This window comes from Colius striatus, chromosome 3 (assembly GCF_028858725.1).
Source record: "Colius striatus isolate bColStr4 chromosome 3, bColStr4.1.hap1, whole genome shotgun sequence".
In the NCBI taxonomy this organism is placed as follows: Eukaryota; Metazoa; Chordata; class Aves; order Coliiformes; family Coliidae; genus Colius; species Colius striatus.
The window spans coordinates 16052801-16069332 of record NC_084761.1 but is presented as its reverse complement, the minus strand read 5'-3'; the positions used below and the strand labels follow the sequence as shown (position 1 = coordinate 16069332).

General features: G+C 47.6%; 1 protein-coding gene across 1 annotated transcript in view; it reads left to right on the top strand.

The window, feature by feature from the left end:
* The first annotated feature begins 961 nt into the window (after nucleotides 1-961).
* LOC104553748 (voltage-dependent T-type calcium channel subunit alpha-1H-like) overlaps nucleotides 962-16532 on the top strand; it is a 173226-nt gene continuing 157655 nt past the window's right edge. The window contains exon 1 of the mRNA XM_061992111.1: nucleotides 962-1233. Coding sequence (XP_061848095.1) covers nucleotides 962-1233 — 272 coding nt within the window. The remainder of the gene's footprint in view (nucleotides 1234-16532) is intronic.

Genomic DNA, 16532 nt, shown 5'->3' with positions numbered 1-16532 from the left:
CTGCCCTGAGGGGAAGGCGGGGGGTGTCCACCCCCCTTTCCTCGCGCCGCCACCGCCTTCCACTCGCGAGGGTGGCTCCCCGGGAGGGCCTGGGCGACCTGCCCTTCGCCACGCATCGCCCGAAGCCCGAACAAAGGCAGGGGAGGGGCAGCGTGGCCGGGGGAGGGGGCCATGCGGGCAGGCCCCCCCTCGCCCCCGACCCCCCGGGGCTGCCCCGGCTCCTCCCGGCCGCCCGCCCACGTCCTGCCCCGCCGCACTTCCAGCCCCCTCCGCCTCCGCTTCTCTCCTCCCCTCTCCTCTCCCTCCTCCCCCGGTAAATCCGAAGTTTCCTGTTAAGCACGGGCGAAGCTTTGCAAAGCGGCTGCGGAGCTGCCTGCTCGCTCCTTGGGATTACCGTCGGGAGAGGCTCCGCTCGGCTCGACTCGGCGCGGCACGGCCTCGGGAAGGGCCCCCGCCCCCACCACCACCTCTTCTCCTCCTCCTCCTTCTCCCCAGCCCTCCTCCATCCTTCATCCCCGCGGGCGGGCGGGCGCTGCACGCCGAGCCCCAGCCCCTCCGCTGGATTTACGGAGTGGGGGGGGGGGGGGCGGGGGGTGTTGCGGGTGGGGGGGGGAGATCCGGCGCCCCGATTGCTGTCTGGTCCCATGTGAACTGGAAGGCACGGCTATGCTCCTGGGGATACCGCGCTCCGCTAAACTAAGGTAGGACCCCCTCCATCCCACACGGTCCTCCCCGCCCCAGATTTCCATCCCTGAAAATAAAAAAGGGGAAAGCCGGTGGGTGGGAGCACCCTGTGAGGGGGCGGCGGGGAGCCCTAGCTTCCCCGGGGGGCGGGAGCGGCCGCGCCCGTGAGGCGGCTCGACCCTCATCGCCCGTCTTTGTTGTGGCCGGGGCCAGGTGGGAGCCACGCCGGGGCCGCCCCTGACCCCCTGCCCTTGCCCCGCAGGTCCTGGCCGCTACCATGACTGATGGCGAGAGCCGAGAGCCGGTGCCGCGCCCGGCCGGCGGCGAGGTGCGGGTGCCCATCGCCGCGCCGCCGCGCCGCCCCGCCGAGCAGCCGCCGGAGGATGCCGGCTCCGGCACCGCCGGTTCCCCCTGCCGCGACCCGCCTCCTGACCTGGCCTCCGAGGAGGAGGAGCAGGTGCCTTACCCGGCACTGGCACCCACCGCCTTCTTCTGCCTCAAGCAAACCACTCGCCCGCGCAGCTGGTGCCTCAGGCTGGTCTGTAACCCATATCCTTTCCCCGAGGGACACCACATCCCCCCGGCCGATCGGGACACCCCCTCCGCCCCCCTGCACACATCCCGAGAGCCCTCCCAGTGCCCGGAGCATCCCGTCGGGGCTCCACATCCCGGGGCGGCTCACGGCTTCCTCCAGCGCACGGGGAAGCCACGAAACCTTATGGGGTTCCCAGAGTCCCCCTGCTCTGTGCTGTCACTGTCCCCGACCTCGGGGCGGGGAATGTAGGGCTTTGCCGGGAGCACATCCCAGCCGTGCTCCTTCCGCTGGCCTCAGTCGGTGGACACACACCAAAGTCCCCTCAGCTAGATCAGCATCATCCGACTGTCCAGTGTGGGAGCAAGGGGGACAGCGGGGACAAGGTGTCTGGCCTCGGCATCACAGGGCGGTGGAGGATGTTGAGCCGCACAGCCCTTCAAGACTCACAGAGGGGAGAAACCTCCCAGCTTCACTTATCTCTCAGCGTGGTGAGAAGGAGTGAAGTTTAGAGACAACCTTGTATTTATTTTCGATGCAGTGGGGAATTTCAGACAGGCGCTGCCCCTCTTGCTGTTTATATAAGAGAGCTCGGAGTGCATGTGTGCTTTCTTGTCGCAGAAAAATGGAGCGGGCTGGAGTTGGTTTGGGGAAAGCACATGCCTCAGGTCCCGAAAACTCTCCTTTGGTTTTGCTCTTTTGCAACTTGCAGGCAGGGAAGGAAGAGGACAGTCAAGCCTCTAACTGCCCCCTCCCCTCTGTCCTTTATCCAGTGCTTTAATGTTATATGAAAAAAGCAGTGTATTCCTCTCAGTTGTGACATCCAGACAGCCAGATTTTACCCAAAATGCTTGTGTGCTAGCAGAGAGTTGTCAGTCTGTCTTGATAATCTTCAGAAAGTGAGCTTTTAGCTTTGCTCTGCACATCAGTTCAGAAGCATTGACATTGTGCAGATAATTAATGCTTTTACCTATCCCTGATACCTGCCTGCAGTTTGCTGCCTATATCCTGCTGCTGCTATTAAAAGCATTATTTATTAATATGGTTATTATTGATCTCGCTTCAGTTAACCAAAGAAACCCTTGTGCATCTGAGAGCACTGTTTTCCTGAGCAACACCACCAAATTGAGTGTTGTCGTTAGGAGGAATTGCACAATCCTCCCTAGAATGCTGCCTTAGTCTGTTGTTAGGAGAAATACTTGGAGGGAAACCCCATGATTTTTATGGCCTTGGATCTCCTTGTTTGAAAGAGGTTTGTGGGAACTATCAACTTTTGCAGTGATAGAGATGGTTCAGCTTTACACTGTTCTGAGGGGGAAACCAAGCTCCTATACGTGTGTGTATGGGAGAAGTGAACAAGTAGTTGACCGCAGCAATGCTTTAGCCATATGAATATTAAATGTAAATGTAAATCAGGGCTTGACAGCAACAACAACAACAACAAAGGTGAAATACCTGATGCTGGAGGAGCTTGAGGAGGGCACTGCGTTCCTGTGACAGCTGAGAGTGAGTCAAGACAGGTCTCTTGAAGCAGGTTGTCGTGTTTCAGAAGTTTGGGGGCAGGTGGGAGGGAGAAGCTTCTCCTTTGGCTTTGGCGGATGTCTCACTCTCCTGTGAGGGGCTCTGAGTTTGCCACCAAGCAAGAGAGGTTTGTGCAGAGGAGGGTTCAGGTGTGCTCATAGGGTGAGGGTGTGCTTTTATTTTGCTGTTGAGCACCTCTCCTAAGAATTCACAGGAGAGCAAGTTGCTTTACAAAATTTATCCGTCTGACATAATATTAGGTGGGAATTGTGATGGTTGGTGAATAGTGAAGCAGAAATTTAATAAAGCTACATAAGCCCTGTGCTGTAGCATTATTGCTATCAGAGCCACTATGTTCTGGCTGTAGCAGAACAAAGCTCAGAACGTATCACAGCAATAAGGATGAGCACCGTACTGGGATTTTTTTTCCCCCCTTCTCCCAGTCACCAGCAGATCTGTGCATCACAATTGGAATAATCCTTTGGTGTTGACTCTTAAGTTTCTTGGCAAGAGCGCTCCCGTTGCTGGTGCTTGTGATTTCTGAAGCTTGCTAAACGAAGCTGTGTCAAGCAACCTCAATGAGGAGATGTGAGTCTTGCTCAGGAGCTGTTGCTATGCTGGTGTGGTGAGGTCAGGTAGCTGAGGGACAAGTGAGACTGCGACAGGTCTGGGACACTTGGAAAACAACACAGTCAGGGGGCTGCTCAAGGAACGTGGGTGGATGAGTGTGATAAGGACAGAGTTTTCCCAAGCACCTGTCCTGTGTGAAGAGTAGCTTGAAAGCGATGTCAACATGAAGATGGTTTCTGGCCAGTTGTCTGTTTTTGGTGGCTTATTGCACACCCCAAAGCATAGATTTATAAACCACTATAATGAGGTTTTTGTTTGCATTAAAATATTCCTCTTTTGCAGAAGAAAGGGATGTAATTGTGAAGTGTCCTAAAATCTGAGTCTGAAGAGCCTCACTGAGGCATTTGCTCACCTGGGAAGCACCGACCCCTTCTGAAAAGTGGTTTCTCTCCCTCAGTAGTACTTTTTCTTGCTGGGGGAATTGTCCTTTGCTCTCTTTGGGATGTATTTTGGGGGGTGGAGGGGGAGAGGAGAAAGTCTGTGCACTCTGTGCACGCCAATGCCCACATCCCTCCTCTCTCCGTGTTCACTGAGTGTTTCCCGGAGTGCAAATGCGTCTCTGTGTGTCTCCCCTGTGGTGTTTCTGGTTCAAAACTTGTGCACGTTTCCCCAAGCAGAAAGACTTCACCCCTGCTTCTCCAGGCTGCGAATGAGCCGTCCATCTGTCCAGCATGCCTCAAAATTTGAGGATGTTCCATCCTGCACATTCAGGGTCTGATTCTCAGCCGGTCCCTGTTGATTCTTGGGAGTGGTCCCAAGGGATGCTCCTGGCAGAGATGGTGAGATGAATCGTATCATGCCGTGAGTTTTGCACCACAGACCTGGGTGCATCAGCATCCGTAAAACCAAAATGCCACTGCAGTTCAGGGGGTGTGCTACTGAGTACAAAGTCTTGTCAATTCAGATCGCCTGAACTGCGAGAGCTGCCCAGCCGCTCCAAGTATTTGTTGGTAGCAGAGATAGCCCAGACCTGTGGCCTGGAGCAGGTGGAAATCCTCCCATGGCTGGCCCGAAAGCGTGTTTTGCCTTGATGGCTTAAGCAGAGGGGGTTACTGTCAGGCTTAGAAATGGCTAAAAAAAGCTGTTGCCTGATTCTCGGGGGGACAGGTGGGACAGGGATCAGCTTACGGGGCTGGGAGCTTGCCTAGCCGGAGGCACGCATCCGCCCCAAGGGCTGCTCATCAGAGGGAAAATGGGGGAGTAGGCAGATGTAGTAGAGGCATGTTTGTGTTTTTAATAGCTGTGCTGCATTTGGGAATGTTAAGAAGAACCTGGGAAAAAATCCTGCCCCACCCTCCCCAATTTGCATGGGTTTGTATTAATAAAACCAACAAACTTCTGAATTCTCAAACAACAGACAGCAAAAGATCTGCAAGGAGCTGTTTTTTTCAGGAGCAATAATCCAAGAATTGTGTCCATTAAAGTTTAATCAAAGAAAGTGTTCAGGCTGGCTCTAGGGTCTGGTTTTCATGGTTGGCTTTTGTCAGGCTGTTTGCTGTGTAGTGTCATCTTCAGCTTTCCGAAATGATAACTTCAGCACAGGAGTCTCCTTCTGAGCTCCAGTCCTACCTCCAAACCTACCTTCAACCAGAAAGTCACTTGCATGGGACAGTTTAGAACAAATAAACCACCTGAATTTAGTTCTTGTGGTACAGGCAGTGATTGCAATTGCATTTCACTGTCAAGTCAGATGGTGTTTTCCCTTTGCTATTACTGATTTACTTCTAAAAAAAAGATACATAATTGGAAACAAACTTATTTCTTCACTCCTGGATCTCCTACGTGGGTTTATTTATAGAGGTCTGTGGGTGAGACTTTGTGTACTGGGTGTGCAGGTTGGGTGGAATAGAGCTGGATTTTGGTTTTTGCCATTCTACAAGGTCCTTTCCTGGTTCTTCCCAAGCGCTGCTGTTAATTAACGTCTCAACAGAAGCACGTAGCTACACCTGTATCCACACCGGTGCTTTCATCAGCGTGTTTATTTGCTGTTGCTAACATTTCGCTCAATGAAGCAAGTCGAGTCACTTTGTGTATCCCTGGATGTTCATGAACCTCAGTGGGGGATTTGGACACAGCTCCTGGCCCTCGTTGTTTCATGCATGTGTGACACAGTGATGGACTGGGGTGGCGATGGGCAGCCGGCGTGTCCACGTGCCCAAAGTGGAGCAGTTGGGTGGAATCCTGACTTAGTGTCTGTTGCCAGGATGTTGCATTGTTGTGAGGGGTTTTACTGTATCACTGGCTAGAGAGATGGGCTGTGTAACCCAGGACGTAACATACAGCAGCAATTAAACCTGCTTTCCATCATGGCATCGAGTGTCAGATTTGCAGCACAGCTTTGATAAGGCTCAAACAACTTTGCTGGTTATTTAGTGATTCATAAAAACATACAGTGATTCATTATAGGTTGAATTCTGCATGCCTTAGTCAGAAAAAAGCCTCCCCTGATTTATTTTCTCAAGTGGCTACAGAGCTTGTTGGTGCCAGCTGATTTCTGTAGGTCTTGGCTCTGTTCTCGTGTTTGGGTAGAGTCTCTGCTTGCATCAAATGTGGTTTTTATTTTTTAAAGCTTCTTTTTCTGAAGTGCTTTTTCTTGCAGCACTTGCTAGTTGTCCTTATGAGCACTTTGGGGCAGACCCGATGTCCCCAATAACATCCTGTGTGATTTCTAAGCATTCCTTGGTATAGGTGTCTGCAAGTATGCTTGGATGGTGAAAAAATGCACTTCATGCAAAATGGTGTATCTGTTCTGTTTCTAATGTTCTAGTCTTCATTTCCCTGTTATTTGTACTGGGCTAAGCTGTTTGCTTGGCCGTGTTATAAATTGTTCTCTGCCATGAGGCTTGCAGTTCTTTCTTTATTGCACAACTGATGTGTTCTGGCTCCCATGTTGGTGGGAGTGTTGCCGTTTGTGATTTGGGGTGTTATACTGAAGTATACAGGGTTGTGGGTGTAAGTGACCGGGTCTGGGCTCACATCAGCATAACAAACCTTATTTGATTGCTCTATAGTAATCATATATCAGATTTGAGGAACTTTATCAGCAAGCTTTTGCTTTTAATCTGTTCATATTCAGGCTGTATGCTGACAAGTGCAATGGGAGGGTTTGACCAAATCATAATTTGTCATCTCTGAATATAAATATTGCAGTTAAAATATTTAGCGTGCTGTGGAAAAACCCGTTAGCAAATCAATGTATTTCTGGCCTCATCCTGGGAGCTGCTGAGCATCCATGACGCCCACTGAATCTGGTGAGAGGCGCAGGTGCTGTGCACCCAGCAGCATCTCCTGCTGAATGACAAGCAATTAGGAAACATAAGGAAGAAAAGTCTTGTAAATTGTAACTCGTCTAAAAATATGTTGTCCACATGTGGTTTAGCTCCTTTCATTTCGATGTTCTGTGTTGGCTCAATACATCTAATCAACAGTTTATTCCTGAGTTCCATCTTTAATATGAGCAGAAGCTATCTTTGGCTTGTCGTGGTCCCTGCATCCCTGACACTGCCAGAAACCATCATCTCTGACGTCTGTATTGCACCCTGAATACCTTAAGCACTGCTCATAGCTTGTACCTCTGTGAAATGCCTTTTATTCCTGACTTCTAGCCAAACCGAGGAGTATGGATAACGGTTGGAAATCCCTGTCCTATGGCAAAGCTGCCGGAGCCTGTGATATTTAGGAAAAAATGTCAGTGTAAGCAGCAGCGTGGGCAGGGGGATGGCGGGTTGCTCAGAGCAAGGTGTTAAGTTCTCTGCAAACTCAAGCAGGCATTAGTTTCTGGGCTCTTTTTTTTTTTTTTCTGAAATACTTTTGCAACAAAAAAAGGGTTAGAAAGCTAATTACAAAAAGTACTTTCAAAGCCGTTGAGGTTTTGCTGTAGCTCTGTGCGGCAAGGACCGAGGGTGAATGGTAATACCTGTATGTGTTCAGAGCTGTAAGGAAACCACAAAGGGAAAAAAAAATGATTTGATGCTGATGCCTAAGAATGGCAATGTGAAATTGATGAAATGAAGTTGACTCATAACAAAAAAAACCCCAACCAAACAACATCCCAGTCAAGTGTACAAAGTAAATCAGAAGTATAAGTAATGAAAAGAAAATTAGATCTTTGACTTTAATGAAATACCCTTTTCAGGAAACAGAATCCTCTTTAAGCCCTCCTCACGCCCAGTTCTGGTCCTTGCCTTACGCTGGGAAGACCAGCCGTGGCTGAGCTCCCGACAGTTCTGTTTGTCTCTGACCCTGCTGCGTTTGTGTTTGAATTCCAAGCTGAAGCTGCAGCTCATAAGAGTTTTCAGGTTTTTTCTTGGTATTGTCTCAAGTCAGGATTGCAGCAGGTACCTCTGAGCAGATTTAATTCATAAATGCACACAGGAAAATTTTGCCTACCTTATTCTTCCTTACCCCTTAACTTACTTAATGCTTTTGCTGCTACAAAAGCCAGTGGATTCAAAAGTTAGCTCTCTTGACACCACACATGTGAATTTACTATCTGTATAGTTTCACTGAATATAGTAATTACAATTATTTTAGGATTATTGTGTGTGCTTTTCCTTTTCTGCTAATTTAAAAAAAAAATTGTTCTGTACTGAATATTCCCCTCCAGTGAGACACTGAGAGATACCAACCTGTTGTATCAGTTTTCACTGAAGAGTACTAATAATTTCTGTGAAACATCTACAACTTACTTGTTATTTTCACACTGTAATGTATAACTCTTCAGAGCAATTAGTTTGCTTCTTTTCAAGGCATTTACAAGATGCATCCCAGACTCTGCTTTGTAAAGTTTCTGCCAGTTGCCTTCAGATTTCTCATCTCCCAGATCTGATGGGAAGCAATAAATGCAGCTTCAATTCACAGTTTATTTATCAGTTTGGTTTATGTATTGAGTCCATATGTATTTTTCTTCCAGCATATCTAGATGCAAATCCTTTAGAAACATATAAGAGCATTATCACAGGAGTTGAACTGCACTGATTAATGGGTGCAGATGATCAGAGCCTATAGCTAATTCATCACAGGTGAATTTTATGCAGTACAACCTGAAGATGGATATGGAAGTTTTCTGAGTTATCACACAGTTTTACTGTATTTTAGTGATTGATTGATTGATTTTTTTTTTTTTTAATACGAAAGAAGGTTTGGATTTATTCTAATTGAGTTTAAGCTTACGTTTTCCTTATCTTCTTTTACTCAATGTTTTGGAGTTTGGGCTGCCTCCGCTGGGACCCATTGGCAAAGTCCACCCAGGCTTACTTGGAGGCAAAACCTGAGCTATATCTGCCATGCTCTCTCTAAATATGATATGTTTGGAGTAACTCCATTAGAGCAACGGGGATGACATTAGTTTACAGTGAATGGACTCTGAATCATCTTTTTCTCTGTGTATTTGTGTGGTGTTGTTTTTTGTTTTGTTTTTTAAACTGCTTCTGCAGACAAGAAGCATTGAGCCACCTACTTACAGAGCTCTGATTAGTTTTCTACTGGATTATGCACATAGGTTAGGGTCTGTCATTTCCTTTTGCTGGTGTAAATCAGGAGGAGCCCCGGGGGTACGACTTTGGCTCCGTGTACTGCACACCCAAAGACATACAGGTGTGTTTTGCTTTCATCATGCCTTGCACTGGGAGTTCAAACTGGTTGGGCATCCAACTTACGCAGCAGCAACCTTTGCCACCAGCATTAAAAGTCATGCAAGAAATATGTTACCTCTATTTACACAGATGTTTTAAGAGAACTTGATCTTAGATTCCATGATTTTGCCCTTAATTCTTAAGGTAGCATCTGGCGTATATGTCCAATCCATTAATCCAGCAGCTGAAGCAGCCTTGTGATTTCTAGCAAGATACACTTTTGAGTGAATATTTAGCTGCCTGGGACAGGAGGAAAGTTATTACATGATCTCCCCTAATAGTTAATTCTAAGATGACTTGGACCAACTTTTAAATCATCAGGATATGCACTGTATTTCTGAACCGGCAATTAGGAGTCATCAGGCTGCATAGAGACAAATTGGAAGTGAATTAGAGGTTGATGAGCTGTGCGCAAGGCTTCCAGGGCTGCTCCCAGCCTCCTGCCACAGGGGAATATCAGAGCGGTCACTCCAGAGCTGCGTGGCCGGACTGGGGGTGGAGGAGGAGAGCTTTGACAAGATGCAGCTGTAAAAGACAATTTTCCTCTTTCTTTCCCTCAATAAAAATCTGTTCTGAGCACTGTACCAGGCAGACTGGTTTGGCAATGGATTAAATGTGCAGCTTTGAGATCTAATTTTGCCCATTTCAATTGACAGATGGAAATTGTGTGCTTTCACAATGCTGCTAGTATCTTACAGTTTTGCTCAGAAGCAGTGCCTCTGAAAGCCAACCCAAGAAAGAAGATGGCTTTGTATGTAACATCTATTTATGATCACGATTCCTTCAGAGGGTGAATTTGAGCTGTGTGACTGCCCCTGTCCCCTTCCCTTCATCCTCATGCTGCAAAGCAGGAAGAGAATTTGCTTGAATGTCTAATATCTGGTAGATCTTGCTGCAGAAAGTAAACTACAAGTTATGGTAGGAGGTATTAGGAACATCTGTGATGTTCCAGAAGGCTGGAGCGTCACGTTAGCTGGAATGTTGGGTGAACATTACTAACAGAAATGTTTTGGGACCCTCGTGGAGCTTGGCATGCCCAAGCGCTTTGATCCCCATCACTTTTCCCTCCACTCACTCATATTGATTTTCCTCTTCAATTAAACGCACTGAGATTTGCAATGGGTGCACAGGTATTTGCACAGAGATCTGTTCCTGTCTCAGAGGAGTTGCAGCCCAGGCTGCTTTGTGATGTGGTTAAGGAGAGAAAGCATGAACTGACACCTGCTTCACTGGGAATGACAGAGAAGGTAAAGGATGAAGAGCTCACTGGGAGAAAAAGCAAACCATGGGTTTTGGTACTACAGATAGAAATTCTTTGGACTTACATTTCGGGTACGGCTGATGGGAAAGCAGAGGAACACAGAAATGCAATATTTGTGTGCACATACTTAACACACGTGTGGTTTTAAATATATTTGTGTATTCCCATACGGTCATTGCTAGCAGAATGGACTTCATTTTGTTGGCAAAGGAACGGAAAACTTTCTCAAGGTTGATAGGAAGTAAGTTTATTCGTGGTTGGGGTTGTCCGTAAGGATGCTGTCAGACCTGGAGTTTCTGATTGAAGTCCTGAGGTGGAATACTTAATCCACAAGATCTTTGTCATTGCCTTCGGGTTTCCATTTGTGTGGGGAAGCATCAGTTCAGGCTTGGAAAAGAAACTAAGATTCTATTCTGCAGTCATATGCAACAGGTCAGGTAACTCCAATGGCAGCAAAGATGATGGGTCCAGGAGCAGGATTTAACCCTAAACATATCGTGTCTCCCCAGCCTCTTATTACCAGGTCCATTTGTAAATGTGTTTGTGCAGAATCTGTAATAGTACAATGCACACAACATTTTGTTGTTAAATCTGAACTGCTTTGGCATGGTAGGGACTAGGCAGCTTGTAGTGATTGGAGCATTGTGGCTTATTGAATTTTATAGACTGGGGGGTTGAACTGAACAGAGCCACTCTTGAGGAAGGGAGAGGGAAAGTCACCTATTTCTTCCGAGTTTTGAGGGGTTTTTTTCTAGGTCAATATTTGACATACTTGGGCTTCTGGACATGGGCAGATGGGAGTGGAAGAGGCAGCAGTGATTGGAAAGATACCCCAAGAAGGTTGCTGTCCTGTTAAATAGGCTCCCAAGGAAAGAGATATGGATCCGTTCCCAAGGGCACTGGTAAATGCCATGTCTGTAAATGTGCTGGGATTTCCTTCACCTTGCTAAAGATTTTAATTTCATCTCTATCAACACTGTTAATGGAAGAGCAGAGTCAGAAGGGCATTCTGTTTCAGATGTATTGGTGATGTTTTCCCTTTACTGATGATCCTGAATATTGTTTCTGCAATTTTAAGCATATGCCAGTGCTTTTATTGCAGTCACAAGTGCTGATGCTGGTTTCCCAGCCATTCCAGTGCAAACTTTGGCCTCACAGGGGTTTATAAGGCAACAGTAAAAATATACTCAATGCTGTATCATGTGTCTTTGACACAGAGAGGCTCATGAAAGGGCTTGGTTGACTACCATAGTCCCATAAATCTCTTATCAAGGCATGAAGTGGGTGCAGGGTAGGTTCTTACACATCATCTCGCAGCTGACTCCTGAGGGCATGGCTCTGCCAGGGAAAAGTTGGTTAAGTTTCTGCGTGTTGTCCTTTATTTCTCTGAAGATCAGTAAAATGTTCACTTGTGAGAGTTTCTATTCTTAGTGTCCATGTGATCCGGAACTTACCAGCTTTGGTCAGAGAAAGAAGCTACATTTCATACAGGCTTTGAAGAGACTTCGTCATTTTTACTATTTTGTGTGAACCTCTTCTTGAACTGATAATTTTGGTGTTTAAAAGGGGAGCTCTGGACCTGCTGAAGTTGAGGGTAACCCTGTTGTTGCAGCCAGGGGGAGGGGTAAGAGGGGTTTCACAGGTCTTGGCTAGATGCTTTTCACCCATATCATAGTCTAACCCTATTTTTCTGACCCTGCCTTGGTGGTTGTCACATGTACTAGTCTTGCTGCAATGGCTCCATCTCCAGCCCACAGCTTGAAGCCCCTGTTATGGTGAACTGCAATTATTTTGAAAACATACCTGTCATTGCAATTTCCCAGGCCCTGCTGAGTCATTGCTGGTTTCTTTGTAGCTCTGTTGAGTTTTTGACAAGTACCTACCAGGCTTTCCCATGTCACGGGAAGGAGCTCACTGAGAACACTGCTTGTGTGCATGGGCAGTCAATTATGGAGCCCATCTGCATTATTACATTTGCATCAGGGCAGCACTTAGGCTGAGCCCAGAGTTGCTGCGAGTTCTGCAGAGCTCAAAGTAAGAGGCAAGCTGGGTCTGAGATTGCTTTGAAGACAGTGAGTTGGCTTCTTGTGGAAGGTGAGAAGGGAACTATGCCAAGGAGCAATGAGAGGACTTGCAGAAGATGAGTGGCGTAGATGGGGGAGAAGCTGCAACTTGGGCACCTGCAATTTCTCCCATGAGGCATCTTCAAAATAGCTCATATCCACATAAGCAGAGCAGAACTTCATCTAAGTAATGACTACCAGGACTAATCTATAAAGCTCTGCAATGTGTTTGGTCAGTGTCATCTTGAGGAAGTGCAGGCCAAGCTTATGGATAAGGTGACGGGAATAACTTCAGCTAAATGATGTGAGGCTTTGGATGCCGGATGGACATCAGCAGTCCCATCTTGCTGTGAGGTTATCTGGTATTTTACCCTTGCTGCTTATCTGAGACTGGTTTTTGCATGTGACCTGTGTAGGCACAGAGCTTTCACCACAGAAGGGTGGTTGCTTCCCACGGTGCTTCTGTGTTCCCATGGTCATGTTGTGATCCGGCGAGACTGTTCATTTTGGGTAAAGGCTATGGAGTTTGCCCTTAAGCAAGACAAGAGGGATCAGTTAGGTAAAATCAATCCCCTGCCTGCTCCGTATCGCTTTGTCCTGATAAGCTGTCAGTTTAGCTCTAAATGCTGTGTTTGAAAGCACATCTCTGCTCTCCAGGATGGGTCAATGTCAGCAGCAGCATTAGTTGAAGGATGGATTTAAGCCACTAGCTCATCACAAGAAAGAGGAGCTACATCTGGGGCTTCATTTCTTGGCAGCCTGTGATATTTCATAGGTTGGAGAGAAATTTGATAGAATAAAATAGCCTCAGCTACCTCTGAGTCAGCCCTGCAGTTTAATGTCAGTCCTAATACCAGGCTGTGGCAGTGAGGAGCTGGAGGTGGAGATACAGTTTGGCGGGATGGAGCTGTTTTTTGGACAGATTGGTGCGATCTGACCTGTTGTCGTTTAACCTCAGCAGGCAACTGAGCCCATGCAGCTGCCCTCTCTCTTCCCTGGTGGGATGGGGGAGAGAATCAGAAGAGTGAAAACAAGAGAGCTCATGGGTTGAGATAAAGACAGTTTAATGGGTAATACAGTGCACATAAGCAAAGCAAAACAAGGAATTCATTCTCCGCTTCCCATGGGCAGGCAGGTGTTCAGCCACCCCCAGGAAAGCAGGGCTCTATCACGTGTAACTCTTACTTGGCAAGACAAACATCATCACTCTGAATGTTCCTCCTGTCCTTTTTCCCCCAACTTTATGTGCTGATGTGATGTCCAATGGTCTGGGGTATTCTGTGGGTCAGTTGGTGGCAGTGTCCCAGCTGTGTCCCCTCCCAGACTCCTTATGCACCCCCAGCCTCCTCACTGGCAAGGTGGGATGAGTAGCAGAAAAGGCCTTGGCTCTGTGGAAGCACTGCTCGGCACTAACAAAAACATCCCTGAGTTATCAACACTGTTTCCAGCACTAATCCAAAACTAACTAACTAACTAACTCTGCCCTAACTGAAGCCAGCACACGTGTGTCCCAGTGCTGCATCATTGCGAGGAAGGAGGGGAAGTGAAGGGGATCCCTGAGTCCTTCTGCAGCTTTTTCTCAGGAAGAACCAAAGGCAAAAAAGGCACACGTCAGCCTTTGAGGCAGTGATGTTGCAGGAGTCCAGTTCTGGGCTCCTCAGCTCAAGAGGGACAAAGAACTTATGGAGAGAGTCCAGCGCAAGGACTACCAAGAGTCCTACCCATCAGGTAAATGAGTGGAGGTTCTTCTTCCCCTCTACTCTCCCATGGTGAGGCCATATCTGGAGTCCTGTGTCCAGTTCTGGGCTCCTCAGCTCAAGAGGGCAGAGAACTTATGGAGAGAGTCCAGCGCAGGGCCACCAAGATGATCAGGGGACTGGAACATCTTTCATATGAGGAAAGGCTGCGGGAACTGGGACTGTTTAATCTGGAGAAGAGGAGACTGAGGGGAGATCTTATTAACATTTACAAATATCTAAAGGGTGGGTGTCAGGAGGTTGGGACATCCCTTTTTTCTGTTGTAGCTAGTAACAGGACAAGGGGTAATGGGATGAAGCTGGAACACAAAAAGTTCCATTTAAACATAAGAAAAAACTATTTCAGTGTTCAGGTGAGGGAGCCCTGGCACAGGCTGCCCAGAGGGGTTGTGGAGTCTCCTTCCTTGGAGGTCTTCAAGACCCACCTGGACATGTTCCTGTGTGACCTGATCTAGGTGAACCTGGTTCTGCAGGGGGGTTGGACTAGATGATCTCTAAAGGCCCCTTCCAACCCCTACCATTCTCTGAGTCCCTTAGAGAGAGTAATGTTAGGGGGTCACTTAAGGACCAAGTTCAAGCTGGCCTTAACCCTGCGTTTCCTGGCTTTGCCTGATGGAAGCCAGCCCCATTCCTTTGTTTGAACACCGGCTTTTGCAGCAGGGGTGATGGATTGCAGTGTGAGCTTTACCACCCTTCATCGCTGCTTCCTCTGCTCTTTTGGCCCGTTGTCTTCAGTTCAGTCAGAGTTTATTATAAATAACTTCAGATAGCAAGCTAAAAATCCTGGGCTTGCTTTTGTGTGTGTGTGTTTCCTTGGCAGTTGCAGAGCATGAATCGGCTTCAAGGCAACTGAGGTATTTTAACGTAACGTTTACAGCCCATATCTATACAAAATGTGACTTGTGTTTATAGAAGTGTGCCTTTAACGGTCCTTTATCAAAACATGTGGGACTACAGTTGGATGCTGGGGTTCCTCTGAAGCATTCCCTAGACAATACAGTTCCACATTACATTGGCTTATGATGTCTGTAGACTTAACTGAGTATGTTGTTCTGCACACAGGTTGTGTGTCTTCCCTGCAGCGCTCATCTCACCTCCTCTGAGCTTCTCCTGAGAGCCCTTTGAAACTTTACTTATCACTGAGCCCTCCCTTCACCCCTGCCTGTCCTTGGCAGGCAAGGCAATGTCACGATGCAGAAGAGCACACTGTGCAAAACAGGATAAGGTTATCAGCAAAAGGGAGTGATGGACTAACTAAGAGTCGTACGTTTGGGAGCAGGCCGTGGTGAACAAGTCCTGAGAAGTGAGACTTGAGTTTTTTTTTTTTTCCCCCTGTTGCAGGTCTCATGGAGGTCTCATTCCAGAGCGATAAATCCTTGTTTTCATGACATGCCCTGGCCAGAGGCTGGGGTCACATTGGGCTCCCCATCATCAGATCGTGAAACAGGGAGATGCATCCTCCCTAAAGATGTTAGTGCGTCAAGGAATGCGTTTGACCCTGGCAGTGTGTCCTAATCCAATCTCACACTGGATGTTGTCCAGGTTTTCTGCAACTCCAAATGGCTCTTGGTGCGATCTATTACCAAACAACTGCTATTTCTCCTGCCATAGTGAGGACACCAGACGTACACTGGATGCTTTCTGCCTTATAATGCCTGGACCAGCATGTTTAAGAAGGCACACGGCCCTGTTGCATTTAGTAGAACTGCCAAGAACAAGATCTATTGGGCTCTGTGCTGCTGTTGCATCCCGTGGTGTTGCTTTTTCCAGCATGCTGGGACATGCTGCCCTTTCTGGAGGGCTGGAGAGCCAAGAGCCTTCCAAAAGCTTACATTTCTCATTCAGAGCCTGTCTGAGCTTCCATCCCAAGCTTTCTTATTGGAAAATTTGTGAAGAAAATTTGAGCAAAAAATGGAAAGAAAGTTTAAGCAAAAATTGACCTTCCCATGGAAGTTCTTGTCCTCTCCAGCCCATAAATTTTAGTTGGAATTGGGCACAGTGAATCTCTAGGCAGCTATGCAGATCTCAGCCTATTCTGAAGTGAATCACACTTACTCCGCCCTGAAGAAAGCTCCTTGTTTATCCAGGTATAACGCTGAATGCTTGGGTTTGTATCCTGTGCCTATTTGGTAAAAGTATCATTGATCCATTAATTCCAAGGCATTGTTTACAGGGGTCTGTGGGGAGTTTGGGAGGATAATACTGTGTCTGAGCAATGTGGACTAACTACTAAAGTCATCTGACTGTGGGCAGGGTCTGGTTTGCCTTTCTGGTGGATATAAGAGCTTGGGTTATCCAAATTGACAAGCTGGTGGCCCAGGTCATGCTGCAGCTCCCAGGACAGAAAGAGTGACTCCTGAGCTACCACTTCCAAATCACAGATCCCTTGGGTCTGATGGAACTACAAAGCCCCTTGGGTGCCCCAGTTTCCTAGCAGTGCTTCTTGGGCAG